Source organism: Uloborus diversus, unplaced genomic scaffold, assembly GCF_026930045.1.
Source record: "Uloborus diversus isolate 005 unplaced genomic scaffold, Udiv.v.3.1 scaffold_535, whole genome shotgun sequence".
NCBI classification, from domain to species: Eukaryota; Metazoa; Arthropoda; class Arachnida; order Araneae; family Uloboridae; genus Uloborus; species Uloborus diversus.
The window spans coordinates 21,377-48,151 of NW_026558720.1; the positions used below are offsets into that span (position 1 = coordinate 21,377).

General features: G+C 33.4%; 1 protein-coding gene across 1 annotated transcript in view; it reads left to right on the forward strand.

Annotated features, from left to right (window-relative positions):
* Nucleotides 1-4,495: 4,495 nt before the first annotated feature.
* LOC129233567 (nose resistant to fluoxetine protein 6-like) overlaps nt 4,496-26,775 on the forward strand; it is a 97,373-nt gene continuing 75,093 nt past the window's right edge. The window contains exons 1-4 of the mRNA XM_054867577.1: nt 4,496-5,151; nt 20,866-21,041; nt 21,118-21,217; nt 23,514-23,616. Coding sequence (XP_054723552.1) covers nt 4,836-5,151; nt 20,866-21,041; nt 21,118-21,217; nt 23,514-23,616 — 695 coding nt within the window. The 5' untranslated portion in view covers nt 4,496-4,835. The remainder of the gene's footprint in view (nt 5,152-20,865; nt 21,042-21,117; nt 21,218-23,513; nt 23,617-26,775) is intronic.

Genomic DNA, 26,775 nt, shown 5'->3' on the forward strand with positions numbered 1-26,775 from the left:
AAAATTTGGCCAATGTGGTTCTCCAGGGAAACTAAAGACGCTCTAAATTACAAGCAAGCTGCTTTTCATAGGTTTAGAGAAACAGGTCACAGTGCAGATAGGCTCCAATATTGTAAGGCAAGGCGTAATTTTAAATATTTGGTACGGATTCAGAAAAGAGAGTTGGAGCAAAGACTGGCAGATAATATAAACAGGAATCCCAAGAGGTTTTTTCCATATGCTAATTCGGGGAGAGTTCGAAATAGTCATATTGGGCCACTGGTTGATGAACACGGACTTTTAATTCAGGACGATAGTGATATTGCTAATGTTCTTAATAACTTTTTTCGAGTGTTTTTAAAGATAACTGTATCTCAACAGTTGACACCAACAAGACACAAGCTATAGTACAGCTTGAGGACTTTGTATTTTCCAGGGATGACGTTTTACTTCATTTGAAAAAATTAAAGAGACTAAGGCTCCGGGGCCAGATAATATTTATCCGAAAATTTTAGTTGAATGTGCAGAGGAATTACCAGATGTAATCGCAAACATTTTCAATGCTTCTTATAATTCGGGGACAGTGCCAGAGGACTGGAAGCTGGCTAACATTACACCGCTCTTCAAGAAAGGGTCTAAAGGGAGTGCAGGAAATTATAGACCTGTGAGTCTAACTTCGGTGGTTTGCAAAATTTTTGAAACATTGATAAAAACTAAGATAGTAAATTTTCTAGAGACTCATAATCTATTGACTAGTTTTCAGTACGGTTTCAGGAAAGGTAAATCTTGTGCAACTAATTTATTACATTTCTATGACAATGTTACCATGGCTTTGGACAATAAGAAGCCTGTAGATGTTGTTTACATTGATTTTCAAAAAGCTTTCGATAAGGTACCGCATGTTGCTCTACTTAGCAAATTAGCTGATATAGGAATAGGAGGGAAAACTTTCATTTGGGTAAAAAACTGGCTGACCGGAAGGAAACAAAGAGTAGTTGTAAGGGGAAATAATTCTAATTGGAGTGAGGTCTTAAGCGGGGTTCCTCAAGGATCAGTATTAGGGCCTGTTTTGTTCATTGTCTTTATGAACGATATTCACAAAAATATTTCTGGGAACATGAATTGTTTTGCTGATGATGTGAAAGTTATGGGGACTATAGAAAATGAAGAACAAGCAAATCAGCTGCAAGAGGATCTAGATCATATTACGGAGTGGGCTGATAAATGGGGTATGGCTGTTAATGTTGGGAAATGTCAAGTGCTACATTTAGGGCATGGAAATAAGTGTACAAGTTATTATTTGCAAGGTTCAGTCATTAGTCAGGCAGACAAAGTTACTGATCTGGGGGTCTTAATAAGTCAGGATTTAAAGTTTAGCCAACAGTGCAGCGTTGCTAGCAACAAAGCCAATAAGATGCTTGGGTTTATCAATAGATCTATTTCAAACAAATCTAAAGAAGTTCTTCTGCCCCTATATAGAAGTTTGGTAAGACCCCATTTGGAGTATGCTGTTCAGTTTTGGTCTCCTTATCTTAAGAAAGACATTAATGTATTGGAAAGGGTTCAAAGGCGGGCTACAAGTCTAATAAGTGGACTTTCCCACTTAGATTATGATTCCAGGCTTAAAAGGCTAAAAATGTACAGTCTTCAGCAAAGAAGAGACCGAGGGGACATGATTCAGCTGTTTAAGTTTATTAAAACGAAAGATGTTACGGGGCTAAAGTTTAGCACTGAAAACAGGATAAGGGGTCATTGTTTTAAGCTACAGTAAAACCCCTCCTAACGGACACCCCTCAAATGCGAACACCTTTCTTATGCGGACAATTTTTAATACCCCGATTTCAAGGCAAATAACATTATCAAACCCCTGTCCTGCGGACACCCCCTCTATAGCGGACAAAAAATATTGTCCCTTTAGTGTCCGCTTTAGAGGGGTTTTACTGTATTTAAATCTCAGGCTAACATGGATATTAGGAAAAATTATTATTTTAGCAGGGTAGTGGAACCTTGGAACAGCTTACCAAAAGAGGTGGTAATGAGCAAAGGAGTAGACAGTTTTAAGAGGGCCATTGATCTTCACTGGGGATTGTAAATTAACTAGGACCAGTCTAGCTGGGCCCAGAGCCTGTTGCTGGTCGTCACTTTTGTATTTGTATCTCTCTGTTTACAAGTCGATTCCTTAAGGGGAGGGACTCATGTCATATTTATTGACTTCTTAGAAGAAACCAACCACATGGCCCTGTAGGGCCATGTTGTTGACTGGGAAATTCTAGTATACTTCAAAAACCAACAACATATTTATTTGATCACAGCGTTGTTCTTGTTTAGAGCATGATTTTAAAAAGAGCAAAGGAATATTTAAAATGAAAAGGAACTGGAGGTGAAAAATTTAGAATGAAAAAGTCATATAATTTATTTTATTTTTAGTAGATATAAATATTATGATACTAAAAAATATTTTTCATTTAAAAATTTTTTTTATGTTATTTCAAAAATAAATGCCAGCAAAAAACTTTGTTCTTTAAAATTCATATAATAAAACTATTTTTCTAATATCGATATTAATTTTAATTTATGTTTAGTACATATGTATAGTATATAATACCCTTAATAACGTGTTAATTTTAATATATTTTTAAATAAATATTTGCTTCAGTATGGTTGATTTTTTTTTTGTAAATCTTAATATATAAAGATCAATGTCCTGAGATAACATATATATATATATACATATATATATATCAACGCACAGCCGAAACCGCTGAAGCTTCAGACTTGAAATTTGGCAGGCATGTCCACATGATTACAAAAGAAACCACTAAGAAAGGATTTTTCGAAATCTCAATTAGTTCGGGAGAAATTAATTAAAACCCCTTAATTTCTGCGAAATTAAAAACCTGTCATTGAAATTCAAATCCCTTATTTTCGAAGGCTTTCCTCCATTCAAATCATTATTCAGTACTTCATCTCAACTTTTGGTCGATAGCAAACTATAAATTTGATATTGCTTTTGTTTCTCACGTGATTCTTCTAGGCTTTTCTCAAGTCAAATCATAATGTTTCTATCTTTTGCTTTTATTTTTTCAAAACTAGAAACGAAGTTTTTAAGAACATCATCACAGGCGGACTATCCTTTTGAATTTAGAAGAGTGCAGTTTCCTGTTAAAGTTTGCTTTGCAATAACCATTAATAAATCACAAGGACAGACATTAAAAGTAGCAGGGATCGATTTTAGAGAAGACTTTTTTTTTCACATGACCAATGTTATGTAGCTTGCTCCAAAGCCGGTTCATCAAGCAGTTTAATCATTTTAGCACCGGGGGAAAAAAAAAAAAACTAAAAATGTTGTATACAAAGAAGTTCTAGCTTAAACATAGGTATAACTATAAAATGTGGATGACCTGTGTTTGCAAAGATAATCAATACTTTAAAAGGATCGTTAATAACAGTTAAAGATCGGTTAAGGACAAGTGCATATATATATAAGGAGTCCAGGGTCCCCGGGATCCTTCCCAAATTAGAAAAAGTTATAGTAATAAGTTATTATTATAGGGGATTTTCGAAACTAGGTGCACCAAGCACTGTTAACCCCTGCTAATTCCATTACCCGAGCAATGCCGGGTACGGGAATGCTAGTATGTATATAAAATAAAACTTAAATGCCGATTTTGTACTGAAATGGTAAGTTACATTTTATTTTATAACTTAGCATCCCATGGCAATCTCATGTTTATATGCTCGTATATAGTAAAAAATAGATGTAGGAATAACATATTTTTTTTAAAAGAAAAATTAAAATACACTTTCTGAAATATAGAAGGTCAAAGGTCAAAGTGTTTGACCTTGAAATTAAAAAATCAAGAAATATAAGCATGTCACATATCAAATAAAAAGTCCATTCAAGCACTTTCTAAAAACACCAAAAGTAATGTTCTGCGACAATACGGGAACAAATAATGACTCATTATATGATTAGCAAAACGCAAAATTTTACATTTTTTGCTTATCTTTGGATCGAATTATCTCAGAAACTAAAATAGATAGACTTATTATTGTATATTTATTCCTTTTTATGTAAATCTAACAATTGAGCCAAATATCAAAAAAATTTGAGAAGGTCAGGTTGAAAATGCCATTTTTTTCGTTGATTTGACATGGAACGACCCAAACGTAAACAAACAATTTTTCTTCTCTTCAAACATTTTTACTTTAAATACATTGAAACTTTAGGTTTTGTATGACACTTAAACTTACTTAGTATTATAATTAATTTTTCCTAAAAATTATAAATATAATAGAAAATTTGACAAATTAAAAATGTTTAACATAGAACTACTTGAACAACTTTGTTTTGAATTAGCGAATTCGCGCTAACGGCTAACGAAACGAAAGTGACGTCAGAGATGTTTTTCATTCGCTTACACTACGCCTACAGAGGGCTCTGCCGTACTTTTGGGATTTCCTTACTCCTCCCTCCTCCCCTTCCAGCGCCAAGCATGTCGGTCGGTCTGCCAAATATAGAGGAGAGGAGGGAAACGCCGAGAAATTATCTGCCATATGATTGATTTTGATTATTGCCGAATGTTTTTGCAAAGTAGTTGGAATTAAACAATGTTATCTGCAAAAATATGTTTTAACAATTGCTGAAAAAGAGCAAAATCAAATAAAACAAAATCAAATAAGTTCAGATATTGCGTAGATTTTTTTGAATGATTTTAATGAACATTTCTGTTTTATCTTTCCTTTTTTTGTAGTAATCGACTTTTTTGTTTTTATTTCTTTTATGTTGTTCATTTTTCGCGGATTATTTTTTTTTTCAATGATTCGAACTAGTTTCATTCGCAAATATTTTGATCATGCATCTGTTTTTTCTGAGCTTGTGTATTTCTATTATTATTAATAGCTCAGCAGATCTCATACAAAATGACTTTGAAAATGCTGCTAAATTCCCTCTACAGTATAATCTACATAAGCTAAAAGGCAATATACACTCTTCTTTATTATCAACAGATCATTCCTTTACTGCCAGCAATTTTAATGACCTCGAATACTATGAAAACAGAGATTCATTATTAAACACCTTTCCTCCCAGTAGTATTTTTAGTAAGTGTTCAGAAGATATTTTATTTACTGTGTTGAGTTTGAATCGTTCCAGCGCTTGGGCTTTACAATGTAAGTATTTATTCATGTATATACTGTCCAAAAAGAGATTTAAATTTAGTTTTAATAATCTTCCCTTCTAGTTAAAATCATCTAGGTATTTAACATGAATCAACTTGTAAGTGAATTAAGGCCATTGTTGCTTAATTGTATTTGTTTGAACCTTTTAGAAATACTCTCAGTTTTGCTTAATCTGGTAACAAATATCCTGAATTACAAGAATAACACCTTCCAAAAAGGAATATTAAAGATGCTTGTTTATTCAAATAATTTCTCGTAGATAATCATGTATAACTAGTCTGCATTTGTAAATATTTTTGGCCAGAAAAATTGAATGCATGTTATTATTATTTTTTTAATAATAATAAATATCTAGGTGACATGACATTTGTAACATTTTTACTGATTATGATTTATGGTCGGTCAGAACATCAACATGCTGCAATAGGGACAAAGTCTTATGGTCCTTTTTTTTATTGAGCAAGTGAATTATATAAAAGAAATGGAAAAACCAATGAGTGGGAAACCTGAAAGGGGCACACACTCCTAAAATGCCTGCAGGGAGCAATAATTCTACAGTAAATCTGTTGTAGTGGACATAAAAATTTCCATGTATCCACCCTCTTAAAAACCTACCACTGGAAGCAATTCACTTTAGAGATTACTTTAATGTAACTAATCTTTAATGTTAAAGCTTGCCTGTGCATTACATTTTTTTAATCAGGGGAGGGTAATGGGGTTATGGCGCAAGTTGTGCCATCAAAAAAAAAAATTTTTTTTGGGGGGGGGGGGACGAGGGTTCCAGAAGTTTTTCCCTTTAGAACATGAAATTTTTGATTTTCGGAAAGAAAAAGTATTTAAACTTATTCAACAAGAAATAGGCATAAATAATACTTTTTCACGTACTCTTTCCAAAATTTAAAGACCGTGTCTCTTTTTCAATAAAGAGAGCATCCGAGACACGATGGCAGGGTTGGCCGGATTGGACCCAATGGGTTTTTTTGAAAAAACCCATTTAAAAAAACCCATTATTTAGCCCACTTTTGGGGTTTTTAAATTTTCTGAGAAGTTTTAAAAAAATTAATTAATTTAAATACTTTCACAATTTAAATTTCTTTTTTATTTGTTCTTTACCACAGACAATGGACATAAAAAAAATGAATTTTGAACTTTAATAGTATTTCTTAACTCTTAACGGCATTAAAAAAATTCTTCAAAGATTTTAATAAATGTATTTAACTTTTTTCTTTAACTGGTCAATAAATAACTCAAATTATCTTGAGTAAGTCCTGGCCTGTCTGATTTTCTCAATATTTGTAGATTGTACAGAGGAAACTACTTTAGCTTAAAGGTTTTCATGTGAATTATTTTCTGCAAACCAACACGTGACAAATTTTGAATTAACACACACACAAGGTATATTTTTTAGAAATTAACAGGTTTTTCAAATGGTCAGACAGAAAACAGAATAGAATGTACAGTATTTTCATTATCTTACGAAAAAGTTTAATATTTCTTACTCTGTACACAGAAATAGAAAAACAGGCAACATAAAATTCAATGTCTTGATTAAGCTGTAATTCAGTAAAAAGAGATTTTAACTACTTGAGGTTCTACACTAGTTTTGCATAACAAAATGAAATACAATAAAGTAAAATGTTAAAAAAAAAGGTAATTAAAAACGAACGATAGACTCGAGAAGTAACTTTGCCTTAACTGTTGGTAATCATAGAAACTAAAAAATCGGAAATTTCACCATTCTTGAGTTTGTCATCTTTTATACTTTTCTTTAGAAAACGCTGAATTTTAACTAGTTTTACAGCTTTTTTACCCAAGACAATTTTTGCGCTTTGTCCATTTACTTACGCTACAATATGCTACAAGTACCCCACATTTTCCCTAAAGATTTTAAAATCCACATTTCTTTTAAAAAACCCAACTTTAGTTGGGTTTTTTTTTGGGTTTTATTTAAAAAACCCTGGGTCCATGGGCTTTATTAAAAAAACCCGGGTTTTTGCCAACCCTGCACGATGGAGTTGGTGTCTGTTTCAAAGCTGGATCAGGCAATTCGCTTTCTTTTTCATTTATTATAAATTAATTAAGTAGCACAATTCTGCATGATGAATACATGTAACAGTGATGAGAGGGAGAGAAATCAAAAATGACTAAAATAAAAAGGTTTTTGCTCTTCTTTATTTATTGTTTGTAATAATTCTGACCACTATGCTCTAGTCCAGGGGTTCCCAACCTGCAAAGCATTTCTTAGGGGGTTCGCGACATTATCCCTAAATTAAAAAATATATCATTGCATAGTTTAAAAATAAAAATAAATCTGGGGAAAATAGCATCACTTTATTGTAGCATCATTTCTTGAGCGCTATGGCGAATTTAGGAGGACTATGGGGTTACAGTAAAATGCCAGAGTACCTGATCTCCCAACATCCTCTAAAATTATCTTACAGTTTAGTTTAGGGACTTCAATCTCTCCAAATATCCGCGAAAGAGTCCCGAAGTCACTCCCTCTAACATCATCTAAAATTGTCTAAAATTTCGTTTTTGGAACTTCTTGAATAATTTCTGTGAGAGATTCTCTAAACCCCAACCCTTATCCTGAAAGGTGCCCTGTAGTTCTGTTTTTAAGACGTAATTTTGGAAATTCTCTTTGGAGGAGTCCTGAATCTCTTCCCGTTCCCTAACTTAAGGGGCATTCCATGGTATTTTTGACATTTATGTAGAGTCCGTAACGTGACCTTTTTTGCCATAACTTTTTAATTTACCGTTTGATTTGCAAATTATTTTAATTTGAGCTGGTGTGTTGGTAGTAAAAGATCAAAATAAAATAATATGCTAATCAAACAGTAAATTAAAAAGTTATGGCAAAAAAGGTCACGTTACGGACTCTACATAAATGTCAAAAATACCGTGGAATGCCCCTTAATCAAACACAGTCAGGAAATGGGTTTTTAGGATTTTTATTTCAAGAAAATTCTAGGGGAGTGTCTGCTGTTTCCCTTCACATAGTTAAAGAGCATATAAAATCTCAATTTTAGGGCTTGAATTTAAAATAAAAAATCCGGTTGAGGGTCCCTGAACATTTTTTCTTGTCATCAATGATAACATACGGAACTGATGTGATGTACCCCACCCTTGGTGACTTTTTCTTGTTAGCGCCAAGAAAGCGTTGCCAAGAAAACGATGTATGACGACATATGTCATACATCGTTCTTAGCGATGCTTTTTTACCGTCAACAGGAAAAAATCAAATAAAAAACCATGATCAAAGCACTTCAGAACACAATATATATAAAAACAACATAAAACCACAACAAAAATCATCACGGATATAAGCTTCAAAACTACCAGAAACTAGAAAGTTTTTTTACACAAAGAACAATTACTAGAAAGTATTTAAAATGCTTAAATTGACAAATTACTATAACAGCTCACCAATGAATAAAAGCTATTTTCCTACATGCATTTCCTCAAACAAAAACTTTTCTCATACTCTGCTAAAAAAGAGCAAAGTAATTCAAATTGCGATGTTTAAAGCGGAAAACATCCCCAAAATCAATAACTATTTCAGACAAAAAAGCGCTTAGTTACTCAAATTTCGATGTATGAAAAGTAGAAATGTCTCAACCGAACATCCTAAACATAAACAATACAAAAATACCATACATTTATTTGCTATCCATACATGCTTTCAAAATACCTGTTATATTTTACATAAAATAACACTTTTATATTTTTATAAAATGCTGGAGTCAACTTATTTTCAGAAATTCAGTACCTAAAGGAGGCACGTTAATAGAATGTCTAAATAATTCGTGGCATCGATAAGAATTAACTTTTAGAACAAAATAACTGTACTATTTTTGAAAAATTAATTTACATACAGTAAAAATAAAGTTAAAAACTACAAGAACCCCTTAAGAATTTGTAAAAACAAAGAATTTCGGAAGTGAGAGTTTTTTTTTTTTTGAATTCTAAAATAAAGAACTAACCTTTTTATGGTATAAATCCTCGCACTCAATCTAAAACAATACATCATATGACAATGGCACGTTACAAATACACACCATGTTGGAGTTAACTTTTAATTAACATTCAAGTTTGAAGAAACTGGCATTTTCTAATGTTTTTACTTCAAAACACAACTGCTGAATTTAAACTAACAACAAAATAAGCTTTCCTGTAAGGTTATACTGCACGAAACAACACGTATCTCTCCTGCGTGAAACCGAGTAAACAATCCAAGTAAACAAGTCTAAACAGATCTAAGATTGCCTTTGGGTTGCCAAACACAGGTTAGTTTCGCCAAGGATGCCATGCTTAAAAAATTATTGCCTCATTGGCGAGAAAAATATTTCAATTTTGTGCAAAAAATCGGATGTCGCCAAATGTGGGGGTGGGGGGGGTACATCACATTTGTACCTAACATACTATTACATTCTTTGACTTGAATTTCGAAAAACTTCCTTGAGAGTACCCGAAATCCTCTCTCCCCCTACATCGTTAAAACTCGTCTAAAATTTCGTTTTTGGAACTTCTGTTCTGAAAAAATTCCGGGAGAGTGGATCTAAAGGGAAACTTTTTTCCTTACGTTTACAAAGATGGCTTATAACTGCATTTTTAGAACTTTAAATTCAAAAATTTTCCGGGGAAAGGTCACCCGAAACCCTTTTCTTTGCTTAACTGCAACAAAGATGGTCTATAACTAAGCTTATTTAGGACACATCATTTTCATGAAAAACAGAGCATCCCTGATCCTTCTCCCCCTTTCACTATGGTTAAAACTTGTCTAAAACTTCAATTTCAAGTAATTTCAAAGGTAGAGTCTCCAAGCTTGAAATGTTCACAAAAGTCCCCACACCTCTCCTCCTCCTAACATTACCAGTGATCATCTAAACTGCAATTTCAGAACTACAATTTCTGGCCTAGGACCATCGTGAATGTTACACTTACAACTGTGGATTCATATTGTTAATTCTCTTTCTTGTGTTACATGAGAAATTTATTGTTAATTTCTCATGTAACGCAATTCTCTTAATATTGCACATAAGCTAGTAATGACAGCTCCCCCCCCCCCCTAAGCAAAAATCTGGACTCTCTCTACTCTCTCTATCCTGTTACATTTACATTTGAAAAATAATGAGTTTCTTCCAAATGCCCTCTCCCAATTTTTTGACCTTGCTATGGCTTGTTACAAGAACATACCTTCATTCACTTCATTATAAGTTGGAGAAAACCAAATCATGCATTCGTCACTGCTAGGACGCAAGAACTTTGAAATCGAAAAAATGTATATTTAACATTATCGAGGCAGTCTTTCTTTTTTTTTTTGCAATTATTGTAGAAATAAAAAAAATACTCATTAGGCATGAATGAAATATCTCAAGCACCTTGAGTTAGTTATACACACATATACAGGGTGTTCTTTTTTAATCTGCAAGACCTTCATTTTTGCAACCATTAGTCCTAGATATATACTTCCAATTGCAAAAATGTTCAAAATCAGCTGCAGAGTTAAGGTAGCGAAAGTTTAAAGTAAAAATAAAAATTAGTCAAAAAAAATTTAACTTTTTATACGGGCCCAGGTCCCCCAACTTATTTTTAGGGAAATAATCTCCATTGAAAACTATTACTGATACAAAAAAACTTGACATTTGTACAACCAAAACTCAAGGCGACATTCCATTTCAAAGTTTTAAGGGACCATACAGAAGATTAGATTGAATGAAACTTATTGCCCTGTCAGAAGAATGACAGTTCGTCAAAGTAAGAAAAACAAGGTACTTAAATTTTTCATTGCTATTCAAAAATAAATGCAAATGTTATGCCGTGATATGCAAAAATACACTACAAAACCTCGAACAATTTGAAAAACCACTCTATGCACACATAAACAAATACAAATACAAATACAAAAGTGACGACCAGCAACAGGCTCTGGGCCCAGCTAGACTGGTCCTAGTCAATTTACAATCCCCAGTGAAGATTAATGGCCCTCTTAAAACTGTCTACTCCTTTGCTCATTACCACCTCTTCCGGTAAGCTGTTCCAAGGTTCCACTACCCTGCTAAAATAATAATTTTTCCTAATATCCATGTTAGCCTGAGATTTAAATAGCTTAAAACAATGACCCCTTGTCCTGTTTTCAGTGCTAAACTTTAGCCCCGTAACATCTTTCGTTTTAATAAATTTAAACAGCTGAATCATGTCCCCTCGGTCTCTTCTTTGCTCAAGACTGTACGTTTTTAGCCTTCTAAGCCTGGAATCATAATCTAAGTGGGAAAGTCCACTTATTAGCCTTGTAGCCCGCCTTTGAACCCTTTCCAATACATTAATGCCTTTCTTAAGATAAGGAGACCAAAACTGAAAAGCATACTCCAAATGGGGTCTTACCAAACTTCTATATAAGGGCAGAAGAACTTCTTTAGATTTATTTGAAATAGATCTATTGATAAACCCAAGCATTTTATTGGCTTTGTTGCTAGCAATGCTGCACTGTTGGCTAAACTTTAAATCCTGACTTATTAAGACCCCCAGATCAGTAACTTTGTCTGCCTGACTAATGACTGAACCTTGCAAATAATAACTTGTACACTTACTTCCATGTCCTAAATGTAGCACTTGACATTTCCCAACATTAACAGCCATACCCCATTTATCAGCCCACTCCGTAATATGATCTAGATCCTCTTGCAGCTGATTTGCTTGTTCTTCATTTTCTACAGTCCCCATAACTTTGACATCATCAGCAAAACAATTCATGTTCCCAGAAATATTTTTGTGAATATCGTTCATAAAGACAATGAACAAAACAGGCCCTAACACTGATCCTTGAGGAACCCCGCTTAAGACCTCACTCCAATTAGAATAATTTCCCCTTACAACTACTCTTTGTTTCCTTCCGGTCAGCCAATTTTTTACCCAAATGAAAGTTTTCCCTCCTATTCCTATATCAGCTAATTTGCTAAGTAGAGCAACATGCGGTACCTTATCGAAAGCTTTTTGAAAATCAATGTAGACAACATCTACAGGCTTCTTATTGTCCAAAGCCATGGTAACTTTGTCATAGAAATGTAATAAATTAGTTGCACAATATAATTAGTTGCACAATATAATTTTAAACACTTGTTAACAGCTATATTTTCCCCCAAAATGTGTTATTGATGGCGAGTGAAAAGTGAGTGTAAGTCGCAAAACGCTGCGTTTCATGTCTTGGTGAATATTGGTCATACTAATTTCAAACTTTTTGTGTTGGAATTACTTTTCATTGGAGATTATTTCCCTAAATATAAGTTAGGGAACCTGGGGCCTGCATAAAAAGTTAAATTTTGTCTTTCTTGACTCATTTTAATTTTTACTTCAAACTTTCAACATCTTAACTCTGCATCTGATTTTGAACATTTTGCAATTGGAAGTATACATCTAGGACTAACGGTTGCAAAAATAAAGGCCTTGCAGGTTAAAATGGAACACCATGTATGTATATATATATATATATATATATATATATATATATATATATATATATATATATTAGGGTGGTCCTTATTTTTATGGGAAAAAAAAAATTCGGAAATCAGCAAGTGACGCCCCCTATTTTTGTGACACTATAATAAAAAGTAACATGAGCAAAATTTGAACTCGATCGGTCAATAATAACATGTTCCCCTAGGCCGTTGAACTTTAACACTTTTGATAATTTTCTCACAAATCTTCCGAGTTTTCACTTCAGACACAGTACATCATTTCTCCTAGGTTTGCAAAATATTTTTACAGTGAGGTAGCACTAAAATTAACCTTTTTAATTACTTTATATCATCTAAAGATTTTACGTTGAATAAGAATGAAATAATTCTTTAGAAACTTTCCTTAATCGTACGCTTTTCTCAATATATCTCGATAGTGTGTATTTTTTTTCCGATAGTCTTGGACGATCTGTAAAATAAATAAATAGCTTTGTGACTCATATTTGGTAAATTAGTTGTGAAATTCTTTGATTAATTGTGCTCCTCTTTCAGTTGTATCATTCACAATTTTCAGTATTTTAGCAATATCTCTTCCCTTTAAATAGCTTAAACATTTTGCCGCGAATCAGGATCATATAGGAAAAAATCTTTTAGTATTTGCAACTTATCAAACAATTTTATTGACTCGTAATTGATTCTATAAAGAGGAAGATCTTTACTAAGAAAGTATTCTAAATCATCTACTGTTATCTGAAATTCGTGTCTGTTAAACAGTCATCAGACACGTCTTCCTTATCACAAACATTTTTTGGACTAGTCTTTTCCTATCTTCAAAGTTAATTCCTTCATCCAATACGGACAAAGCTACTAGTTTATCCCCTAAATACCATAAGTGATTTATGAATTTTCCAATCACTGCTTCTGCTGTATGTTTGTCGTCATTTTGTACGCTGCTAGATTTCAGACATATTATATTATTCAAAGGAGCCTCGATTGGGTTAATGCGAAAGACCATATATTCATACAGCATTTAATTGTAAAGCAGCTTTGTAAGAAAGCATTGAAGGGCTTTCTTTTCATGTAAGGTCAATTTAAATTGTTTCCTAAATATAAAAATTTTCAAACAAAAATTCCTTTTGCCACCCATGTGGCTCAGGGATAAGCTCCAAGTTGCCGAAAACATATCCCTGTAGGAGGAAATTCACCAGGAAATATTATTATAAGTTATGAGAATTCTTTTTGATATCTTTCTCAATACCGCTTTTTACGAACAATGATATGTCATCCACTTCGTCTTTTAGAATTTAAGTGGTATGTGTACTTGTTTGAAATGTTATAAGTTCTGAATGATGGAGATCTTTCCACAAAATTTTGAAGCGCTTAAATAATTGAATATCTGATCTAGAACTAAGAAAGGCAAGAACTTCTTTAAGGACACACTCTGCAGTACGATTTCAAGTGCATGATGATGGCAATCTAAATGTAATATATCACCGTTCAGTTTTTGCTCTAAAGAATTGCATGCACAATTTTACCGTTGGTATTGCAAGTCGTTGTATCAAACACTACAACTAGAACAGTTAGCAATAAAGAGCTGTCATCTAAGATATCATATACAACTGAAGAAATATCTAAGGAATTCCGCATCTGTTCAATATTAGGACCGGAAGCTATCACGGTAATCCTGTCGACGTTCTTTTTCCAGTTACATCTAAATGTAGCTTTGTATCGCAGTGAATAACTACAAAATCTAAATTTAAATTCATGAAATTTAATTTTACCTCTCGAAGATTTTCTTTTGCTCTCTTAAGGAATGTACGATTGATCACTAGGTCATTTGGATTTAAATTTACTGCAGCTACATAGGCTGTAAATAAATGAACAACATCTTTATCCCTAAATATGGTATTTGTCTAACAGTGATGAAAGGCGAGCAGATATCAATAGTTGTCAAGCTTTTTTGCATTGTGGTAGACCAGCTGTAGAAAACAAAATTTCAACAGGTTAGGATAGATACCCCTTTCGGTTTCTAAATCTTGTGAATCGCAAGAATTTGATGATAATAAAGGACTATACTGAAATAGAAGAAAATTAATTTAAAGTATAGATTTCTACATTGTTCCGATCTGGATTTTTTTTTTAAATTTATATTTTAGCTATGGAAAATACAGTATATTTTTATGTTAGTAGTAATCGAGGATTTTTCGAAATTTATATTTTAAAAATTAAAACTTGCATAAGCATTTAGGTATGTTTATAGTATGTTTATAACTAAAGAACAGCGAATTAAAATATAATTGCAATTACTTATATTAATAGCATTGAAATCTTGCGACTCTATTTGACACACCTATTACATACACAGGGAATTTTGTAAATCAATACCCCCAAAGCCTGGAGGAGGCAATTTGTTGTTGTCAAAGATCGTTCATTAATGGCCTAGGTTATTCATTAATGGACTGCAGAATCCCTTGTGTTCATCTTGTTGAGAAGAAACGTTCCCCTGCCGCTTGGTTGGAACAAGCGCAGAAGAACGGTACGCTTGACCCAAGGCCATTGGGGTACATTTTATTCTCTGTAACATGTTAAATTTTACAAAATGAAAGTGAGAGAATGGTCGATCTGGAAGTAGCAGCACCTATTGAGGTTCAAAATTACTTTAAATATAAAATGTTAGAATATTTTCACACAAAAATGAGAAAATCCGCAATTTTTTCTTCGAAATTCAAAAAAGGGGGCCCTAGGGGCACGTGTTAATATTCATGGATTGACTTTAAATTTTGCAAGGATGATTTATTTGTACAATGGAACAAGTTGAGGGAGCATCGCGTAAAATATCTACAACTTCAAAAATAAGGACCACCCTAATATATATATATATGTGAATGTAAACGAGATTGGATTGCTAGGGATGACCTGCATCTGAGTTCTATAGGGGTCAAAATGGTTAGTGGTTTGGTTTTAGAGGCTTCAGAATCAAAAAACTATGTTGGAATGGGGGGCATGGTTTAAGGAGCAGAATTCGAAAGGGTACTAACTATTGGGATTTGAGTAGAAACGTAAATAGGGTGGCTAATAAGAGAAAAGATTTTAACAGCTGGGATTCAAACAATCGTGCAGCATTAAATAAAAGTAAGATGGGCTTACTTAAGGTTTTTTATACAAATGCTCGTAGTATTAGGAACAAGATGGAAGAATTGAAAAGCATAATTATAGACGAGAGGTTGGATATTATTGAAGTTACCGAGACATGGGCTACCGAAAGTGATGATGATTTATTATCTATTGCTGGGTATAATTTGTTTAGACAAGATAGAGTAGGTAAAAGAGGTGGTGGGGTTTTATTTTATGTCAGAGACACTTTAATTTGCAATGAATTGGTAATTAATGATAAACCTAATGAGATTGATATGATTTGGCTGGAGTTGATTAGTAATAAGGGCAAAAAACTACGTTTAGGGAATATTTATAGGCCACCCAACTTAAGCCAGGGTTAAGACGAACAGATGTTTAGTATTATTAGTGACATTTCTAGCAAGAGGTCAGTCATCATAATGGGAGATTTTAATTTTCCAGGAATTGATTGGAATAATTTTTACCATAGTAATAGCAGAGAAGAGGAATTTTTTAAAGTAATTGGTGACTGTTTCTTAGATCAAATTGTAACTCAGGGTACTCGACAGGACGCGATTTTGGATCTAGTTTTCTGCGACATGGAAGGCTCTGTTCAGGGGTTATGTGTAGGGGAACACATTGGAGATAGTGACCACAACAGTATTAGGTTTGGGATTAAATTTGATATGCACAAAGTAGAGAATTTTAGGTTTGTGCACAATTTCAGAAATACTGACTTTGTGGCACTTCGGCAGAGTTTGAAAGCAGTTTTTTCTTCTGGATTGGACAATAGCAATGTGAATCTTCAGTGGGCAGAGTTTAAGGAAAATCTAGCGAATATGGTTAGGGATCATGTTCCTTTTAGAAGAAAGGGTGTCAACACTAAAATTTGGCCAATGTGGTTCTCCAGGGAAACTAAAGACGCTCTAAATTACAAGCAAGCTGCTTTTCATAGGTTTAGAGAAACAGGTCACAGTGCAGATAGGCTCCAATATTGTAAGGCAAGGCGTAAATTTAAGTATTTGGTACGGATTCAGAAAAGAGAGTTGGAGCAAAGACTGGCAGATAACATAACTAGGAATCCCAAGAGGTTTTTTGCATACGCTAATTCGGGGAAAGTTCGAAATAGTCATATTGGGCCACTGGTTGATGAGCACGGAATTTTGATTCAGGACGAAAGTGATATTGCTAATGTTCTTAATAACTTTTTTTCGAGTGTTTTTAACGATAACTATATCTCAACAGCTGACACCAACAAGACACAAGCTATAGTACAGCTTGAGGACTTTGTATTTTCCAGAGATGACGTTTTACTTCATTTGAAAAAAAATTAAAGAGACTAAGGCTCCGGGGCCAGATAATATTTATCCGAAAATTTTAGTTGAATGTGCAGAGGAATTAGCAGATGTAATTGCAAACATTTTCAATGCTTCTTATAATTCGGGGACAGTGCCAGAGGACTGGAAGCTGGCTAACATTACTCTGCTCTTCGAGAAAGGGTCTAAAGGGAGTGCGGGAAATTATAGACCTGTGAGTCTAACTTCAGTGGTTTGCAAAATTTTTGAAACATTGATGAAAATTAAGATAGTAAATTTTCTAGAGACTGATAATCTATTGACTAGTTTTCAGTACGGTTTCAGGAAAGGTAAATCTTGTGCAACTAATTTATTACATTTCTATGACAAAGTTACCACGGCTTTGGACAATAAGAAGCCTGTAGATGTTGTTTACATTGATTTTCAAAAAGCTTTCGATAAGGTACCGCATGTTGCTCTACTTAGCAAATTAGCTGATATGGGAATAGGAGGGAAAACTATCATTTGGGTAAAAAACTGGCTGACTGGAAGGAAACAAAGAGTAGTTGTAAGGGGAAATTATTCTAATTGGAGTGAGGTCTTAAGCGGGGTTCCTCAAGGATCAGTGTTTGGGCCTGTTTTGTTCATTGTCTTTATGAACGATATTCACAAAAATATTTCTGGGAACATGAATTGTTTTGCTGATGATGTCAAACTTATGGGGACTGTAGAAAATGAAGAACAAGCAAATCAGCTGCAAGAGGATCTAGATCATATTACGGAGTGGACTGATAAATGGGGTATGGCTGTTAATGTTGGGAAATGTCAAGTGCTACATTTAGGGCATGGAAATAAGTGTACAAGTTATTATTTGCAAGGTTCAGTCATTAGTCAGGCAAACAAAGTTACTGATCTGGGGGTCTTAATAAGTCAGGATTTAAAGTTTAGCCAACAGTGCGGCATTTCTAGCAACAAAGCCAATAAGATGCTTGGGTTTATCAATAGATCTATTTCAAATAAATCTAATGAAGTTCTTCTGCCCTTATATAGAAGTTTGGTAAGACCCCATTTGGAGTATGCTGTTCAGTTTTGGTCTCCTTATCTTAAGAAAGACATTAATGTATTGGAAAGGGTTCAAAGGCGGGCTACAAGGCTAATAAGTGGACTTTCCCACTTAGATTATGATTCCAGGCTTAGAAGGCTAAAAATGTGCAGTCTTGAGCAAAGAAGAGACCGAGGGGACATGATTCAGCTGTTTAAATTTATTAAAACGAAAGATGTTACGGGGCTAAAGTTTAGCACTGAAAACAGGACAAGGGGTCATTGTTTTAAGCGATTTAAATCTCAGGCTAACATGGATATTAGGAAAAATTATTATTTTAGCAGGGTAGTGGAACCTTGGAACAGCTTACCGGAAGAGGTGGTAATGAGCAAAGGAGTAGACAGTTTTAAGAGGGCCATTGATCTTCACTGGGGATTGTAAATTGACTAGGACCAGTCTAGCTGGGCCCAGAGCCTGTTGCTGGTCGTCACTTTTGTATTTGTGTGTATATATATATATATATATATATATATATATATATATATATATATATATATATATATATATATATGGGGCGGGGTTTCACAGGTTTTTTAGTTGGTGAAAAGGGGGTCTCGACTTGAAAAAGGTTGAGAACCACTGCTCTAGTCTTTCATTGATTCATTTGCGCCTTGACAATCATTAAGAACTAGTTTTGAAGTTTGCGAATAACATCTTTTTAATCCCTCCAATCGACAATTAATATATTTTCTCCATAAACTAGCTTAAGTTTATGCAGAATTTTTTATTTGACTTTACTATCATTTTCTCTACCATTTTTAAACTGATTGTTTCAATTTATCATTAGATGATTTTTATTGAAACTTTCAGTGATGTTGGTTTTTGCTGATAGAAGCAGGACAAACAACTTAAGTTGTTTTAATTATTTTTCTTAAATCATTGTTACTTTCTTCAATATCTGATATGCATAGATGGATATTTGATTCGTTAAAATTCTTGAGTTCTGATTTTCAATCTGTGCTGAGTAGTTGAATCCATTTTTGAGGATTTCGGAAAAATATCTATCTCAGGGTATCTGTGTGTGATCCATCTTTTTTGGCTATACGAGATTCAGTTTTGGAAAACTTCCAGGAGAGCGCCCCCACTGTTATGCTGAATAAAACCCTCTTTATCATCAAGAGTTATCTAAAACTGCATTTCTAGAACTGCAATTTTGGAAAATTTATAGGAGAGAGCCCCCGATTCCCCCCTCTCTCATTGTGTTTTTGTAGTATCAATTTCGAAACATTGCTGTGGGAATGGCACCAAACACCAGTCTTGCATAATATAGACGAACGCACTAACGGCGTTCGCAGAAAATATTTGACTCTGCAGAAATCTTTTTTAATTTGCTAATGTTAATTATTAATTTTTTTAAAAGAAAAATTAAAAAAAATCCCAGTTTATTTCTGCTAAAGCCTTTTAAAACACATGTGTGAAAAAATAATGGTTTTGGCAATTTTCTTCAGTTGGTGAAAAAAAAGCAAACTAATATGTTATTTTGTAGTAAGGTACCGCCAAAAAAAAAAAGATTTAAAGCACTTTTAATTTTTGTCGCTCCATATTTGAATATAAATTTAATTCTTTCAAGGGGGAATCACGCAAAATAATTATTTGCAGAAAAATTTCCGGTTTCGGTTTGTGTTTGCAGAAAGCTTTTCATTTTATCTAAGTCTGCCAAACACCTTCCACTAACATTATCAAGATCTATCAAAACTGCGTTTTTAAAGCTACAAGTTTGAAAATTTAAGTGGAGCACCTTTCTCCCTTCCCTCACTCTCGTCAACATTATTAAAGGTCGTCTTAAATTTTATTTTCAGGGCTGCAATTTCGAGAAAATTCTGGGAGAGCTTCCGAAAACTTTTTTCTTAACGTCACAAAGGTCAGCTACAATTGCAATTTTAGAGAATCAATTTCAGAAAATTGCCTGTACAGGTCTAACCATAGATAGCCTAAAATAGTGTTTTAAAGACTTTAATCGGAAAAATTTCCTGGGGCGAGGCCCCGAATCTCTTTTCTCCCTAACATTACCACAGATAGTCTAAAATCACGTTTTTAGAATACTTATCAGAGGAGAGCCCCTGAACCCGTCCCCTCTCCCTAACACAACGGTAGACTATCTGTATGTACAATTGCGTTTTTGAAGTTTCAGTATTGAAAAATTACTGGGAAGGGGCCACCAAACCTTTTATCCCCCTAACATCACCAGAGATCATCTAAAACTGGTTTTAAAGCTACAGTTTTGAAAATTTCCCGGGGGAGAAACCCCCGCACCCCTAGCTTAGTGCCTTATATTTCCATTTCAAGGTTCAAATTGTATACATCTAATAATGATTCCATCCCAAACCATAAAGTTGAATCCACTCTCCCTGTATAATTATTCATACGTTAAAAAAAATAAATAAATAAGGTGTTGCAAATCTCGGGGGTCTCCAAAACTTGTTTACTCAAGATCCACGTTGTAAATTTTTAGAAGGCGAGGCTGTTCAACAATCCAACAATATTTCAGTTCAAATGGTATTTGTTAGCGCTAGCCCCCCCCCCCCCCCCCCCGAGGGATTTGACTGGAAATTAGACACTCTAAAAACTTATGTTTAACTTAAAGGTTAACATTCGAAAGCGAGAAAAATGGGGGGGGGGGAGGACACCCCTGTTTTTAATTAGTAGTAGTTTGGATATTTTTTCTTACATATTCTTTTTAAGTTTTTCTGTGAATATAGGTAAAAAAATATTCATTGTCTGTTTTTCTTTTTCCCAGTGATTGACTCTTATGGAAAGCCTGAAAGTGGAATCACTCTTGGAAATACAAACTGGTGGGGCAATTATTTACAATGTCTTGATACTTATGCTCCTCCTGAAACCAATGGGACTGCTGGAGATTTCAATGGAAAATACTGTTTACTGAATTTTGAACTTCATATCAATCAATCCTTGGTATCCTATTTTCTTTTGAGCTTCAGTCTATGTAAAGTTATATATGTGATTATTAACACTGGTTTGTGTTTTTTAGGCTGTTTTGCCTTTATCCTTCAGTACTGGTGTATGCATTCCAGATACATGCTCTGCATCCCAAGTATCCAGTGACTTTATCATATTATTGCAATATGCAGGTTAGTATTCCTCAAAAAATAAATGTCACAGCATGTTTTTTTTTTTTGAAACAGGATACTTTTCACTTTTAACTCCAGAGTCCTCCATACCTACCACTATTTGTGGCTTAACCAGTTGGACGGGACCCTGAAGACAACTCTGATTTTTTGAACCAGACCAGAAACCGAGCAATTCCTGGTCCAGCACCCCCAAAGGTGTTGTTTCACTTGGAGGACTTTGTGCCCATGAGCATATTTAGCATCCCCCAGCCACCATTAAGGTCGAAGACGGTGGATCTTCGACCAACAAGGATCGAACCAGGACCCTCCGGCCCCAAGTCCGAAACCTTGCTGATCAGGCCACCACAGCCTTTTGAAACTGGATATAAAAGACTTAAAAATAGAGGGGTTATAGGGTGGAAGTTTCAAGTTTTGCACCAGGTTGGCAAAATCACAGATATGGCACTGTCTTTGAGTTGTTTCATTATTTCATCTTTTGCTCAAAAGGGCATTTTGATAATTAAAAAATAATGATAAACGATTATATTCCAAATGAATTTTGGTACTTTTCCCAAAATTATTAGTGTTTTAACAAAACTGTGTTTTAAAATAGACTCTCTAACTTTGTCATTTAACACCTATATAGCTGAATCTTTGCTGAGTACTGAAATTCAATGATTTGTGAATTAACCATTTTATTATAGCTGTCATCTTTATTTACAACTAGTGGTACCCGCACGGCTTTGCCCGTAATAGAAAATTAAAAGGTCTTTTGGTTCGCCTGTATATTTACATATAATGTATGGTAAATTTTCTCGCCAATTGGCTTGGTTACGGTTTCACGTAATGATAATTTCGTTTTTTTCTCGTTCATCTTATGAGAATTTTGTTCTTAAAATTGGAATAGAAAAAGAACCACATCGAATTTTTGAAAAATCGCTTCGAGGTGCACACCCCCATGCTACAAACTAACTTTGTGCCAAATTTCATGAAAATTGGCCGAACGGTCTAGGCGTTATGAGCGTCACAGAGATCCTGACAGACAGAGATCCCGACAGACTTTCAGCTTTATTATTAGTAAAGATACAGTAGAGCCTCTCATCCTCTCAATAAGGGACACGCACTAATGGGACCGGATAGTCCATCCCTTAAATAGAAGTGTTCCTTCTTCGGAGGTAAAAGAATTGATGTGTGCTGTGTATTTAACTCCGTATAATTTTAGAATTTGAGACACATATTTGTTTCTTTGCATGTAAAGCAAACTTTGGCACGTAATTTTTAGACAAACAATGAGCCTTGAATTCCAATAAATTTAATATTTTTATTGTATTTATGTATTTTTGTACTTTTCCTCTAAGACTGTCCCTTAATTAGTGGCAAATACATGGAGGTTCTTTTTCAAAGGGACTGAGAACAGAAAAAAATTCCCCTGTACTAGAGGTGTCCCTTATTGGAGGTACTACTGTAGCATCTTTCTCCTGCTAACTTTTTTTTTCATCTACGAATCTACGATTCGAGTAATTTCCTCTGTGTCATTACGCCCACTGACATGAGTTTCTTAACACACCTCATTTTTCAATGTAATTTCATTTGTAAATTGTAACTGGAAAGCATTTCAAAGAGATCTAAGTTTCTGCTTTTGAAAACTACCCATTTTGAAAATGTGCATCAAATTTTAAAAACTTTTCGAACATTTTTTTTTTCTTCAGTTTTTAATTTAGCATATTTATTTGACTGCATTTAGCCTTTTTCATTCCTCATTCATTTTCAACTACACCTAACTTATTAACAGAAAACAATTTGTAAACATATTAATAATGTGAAAGAGAAAATAAATGTTAAAATCACTCAAGAAACCACAGTTGAATAAACTTGTGTACAGCACTGAAATTAGTCAAACTCCAATCTTGTTGCGACTTCTGGCCAAACACAATAATACCTGCTTTTCTTTGATCAACTCTCGCTTTTTGATTTCACACTTAATATTTTCCTCTAATCTATTTCCATGCTTAAAAACATTTCATTTTCGTAAGATGTGTGACTTTCATAAGACTTTCAGGCAACTTGAAGATAACCCGATATAAAAGTCCTTGTCCTTGAACCCAAATGGTCTATGGAAAAAGCTTCAAAAGAAGAACTTTTTTCAGCATAAATAATTCTGAAGCAATCAGAGTAAATAGTAATGCGATGAAGCTATGTCAGTTTTAAGTTGTATGAATTTTCATTTTTTTTTGTATTATGAGCAATTTTGGGGATGCCTTACTTTTGTTTTGAGTTTGATTTGAAAATTAATGTTAAAAATAATTTCCTTTTTCAGAAATGATGCACTTATGGAATCCAAACACATCAGTTTTAAACATAACGTCTTTCAGTTGTAAAGAAAATTCCAAATCCTTAACTGCTGCAGCTAAAGGAGTAATGTGAGTATCATTTTGAACATTGGTTGATTTCATAAATTAAACATTAGCTCACAACATTTTTAAATATTTTTTTTTACAGTGTACCATATATACTTGTGTATAAGTCGAGAAATTTAATACAAAAAAATGAGGTTAAAAGTTAGAGGGTCGACTTATACGTGGGCAGAACTTCCAAAAAATTTTCCTGAAAAGTTCTTGGGGGGAAAAAAAACACTTGAAAACGTGAACATTTTCCCAATTTTAGTTCAACCCTTTTAAACAGATGCTATAGAAATAAATACTTACATATTATGCTGTTATTTTATATGCTCTGATTGTGAAATCAAGACTAAATAATTACATATAAACGACGGACTACGCAAAAAGTGCAGGAACCGCCGGATTCGCAAATTAAGGTTCATTTTTAAAAAAATAATGTATACATAATGTGACTACAGCGCAAAATTTTATTGATTTTTATTCAAAATAAAAGCAATAAGTAACAAAAATCATAACAGCAAAATCGATCCCTTTTACAAAAATCACTATCGCAGAAGTGAACCCTTTCAGTGCAAAGGAATGATAATTGGACGTTTTTTAGCTTAAAAAATGTAAATTGCATTTCATTTTCCTCTTTTTTACAACGTTTATATTAAAAATTACAGCAGAAGGTTCCCGATTTTTTCTGAAAGTAGGAGCTCGACTTATATGCAGGTTTTCAATTTTTTCGCAATTTTTCTCCTAAAAGTAGGGGGGTCGATTTATACGGAAGACCGACTAATATGCGAGTATATATGGTACATATTTTTTAGATAAAAAATTAGATGTGGACACCAAAATACTTCCTTTTATTTCCATTAAATAATAGATGTTTTTTAATTACTTAAAAGACTGAGCTCGTATACTCATATACATGCATTAGAAGCAATACTTCTTAAATTAATAGCTTTTTAGACATTTTTCTATGAACATGAAAGTATGGTTAGCATAGAAATATGGGTACTTTTCCATGGTACGTCACTTGGTTCATTTAAAATCTTGGCGACGATTTTTCATTTTGTTTATTGCTGTCGTGTTAGATCAAATGTGCATAGAAACTAATTGTATGCTGCTTAAAATAAACTGCCAAGTAACAAACAAGCCATTAAATAAAGTTGAAAGTTCGGTTCCAATAATCGGCCAACCAAACAAAAAATAAAAGCAAAATCTTACATAATAAAAAACTGAGCATATGTACCTATGTATCATACATAGGATACTTAGGAATGTTTTATGCACCAGTTTTCAAAAATAGTTAAAACATTCAGAGAGCGTTGTATTCAAATGTTTTTTAATTAATGTATGAAAGCACTTTTTGAACAGAGTTCAAATCTCATTGCAATGTGTTCAAAATGGCCACCTTTCACAGCAGTATATGACCATTTGATTACATAAGGTTACAGCTATGACAGGTAACCATATGGAACCAATGGGTTCAATGTGGGCAATGAGATTTGCCCATTGCCCCACTTTTCATAGTCCTAAGTAACCTCCTAGAGTATTTCTTCTCTATTAAAAATAGTTTTCATTTTTTGGCCCTTCAAAGTTTTGCGATTTTGCGTTAGTTGTCATTTACAGTTCTCTAAAAATGAACAGCAGCTGTTTGCAAAAAAAATTATTTCTCAATAACTAAAGATAAAAAATTTGGAAAATTTTTATATTATATATTAAGATTTCAAGTATTTCAGAAAAAAATATGTCAAAAATCTAAATTTATATTGAGCAATTAAAAAAAAAGAGCGAACTGAAAAATTTTAAATTTTTTCAATAAAAAAATGATAGTCAAAATTTTAAAATTTTGGCATGAGGGTCTAAATTAAAATAATTTATATATTTTTTTAATGATCATTAACATGTGTGCTAACATATAAAATGAAAATCTTTAGGGGACTTTGAGGAATTCTACCCCCCTGCCCTGCCCCCTATTTTGATAAATGAAAAAAAGTTGATCACAATATTACAAACTAAGTTAATAATTGCAGTAAAGAAAATTTAAATATTGAAATACATTGGTGTTTGAACTTAAATATAAACATTTAAATGCTCAAGATTTTTTTGAATTGTAAATAATTAATTAAATTAACTAAAAATAAGATATCGCAAAATTTGAAATTTTCCTACAACAAATTATGCATACTAAAAATTATTGTTAAACTTAGGGCAACATAGAAATTAAAACTTCTCATCTAATTCAAATTTATACAAAGTATTAAAAATCCTATAAATACCAGCTCAGAGCTTTAAATTGATTCATTAATCTAATGCAATATCAAACTGAAACTTAGATTTGGTTTAACACAGCAATTTTGGGTATGAGTTTAAAATGGTTACCATTACCCAAAATGTTTATAATTAAGGCTTTGCAACAATCTCATTTGACCCTAAAAGTGTGTTTTGTTATCTTCAGTGTTTCTATGATCATAAATGGATTCTAATAACCTGGCATTTGTACAAATGACAGGTATTTTTATTTTACACTTCACTAGTAATTATTTTAGATGTTTTGTTTTCTTTTTAATATATTTGCCTGTCACCTCCCCAACTTTATGGTTGCTTTACTAGCTCCCAAAAAGGAACAGCTTGTATTAGATGACAGCTGATCAGCAAGCTGTATGGCTTACATTTATAGTTAGTTGTTTATATTATGACTGTGAGATTGGTAACTACTTTTTATTTAAAATACACTTTTTTTTTCTTGATTCCTCTTTCAACTGCTGCATTAGTTTTATCAAAGGCAGTATATTCTTTTAAGCCACTTTTCATTTTCTACAAATGATTTATAAACATTATATGTATTCCAGTTTAAATACAGTGAAAATTCAGTAACTGGACACACTGATAATCCAGGTAACTGGACATTTATTTTTCTTAGGGTCTGCCCAATGCTAACTTTAATGCCCGAAAACCTTTCTAACTTGACACACATTTTGCTAGTGCCCCTATAAGTCAACATCCAATTGCTATTCTAGTTCAATTCATTATTTCATATTGACCTTTTCTCAAAATTTTAGAAAAGTTCTTTCAGAGAATTCTATCTTTTATCCAGGGGAGAGTAAGCAACCACTCTGTGCTGTTAGTGCAATTCTGATAGGGTAGGATAAAATGTACCCCATGTAGAGAAAGAAGGCACCATTATTTGTT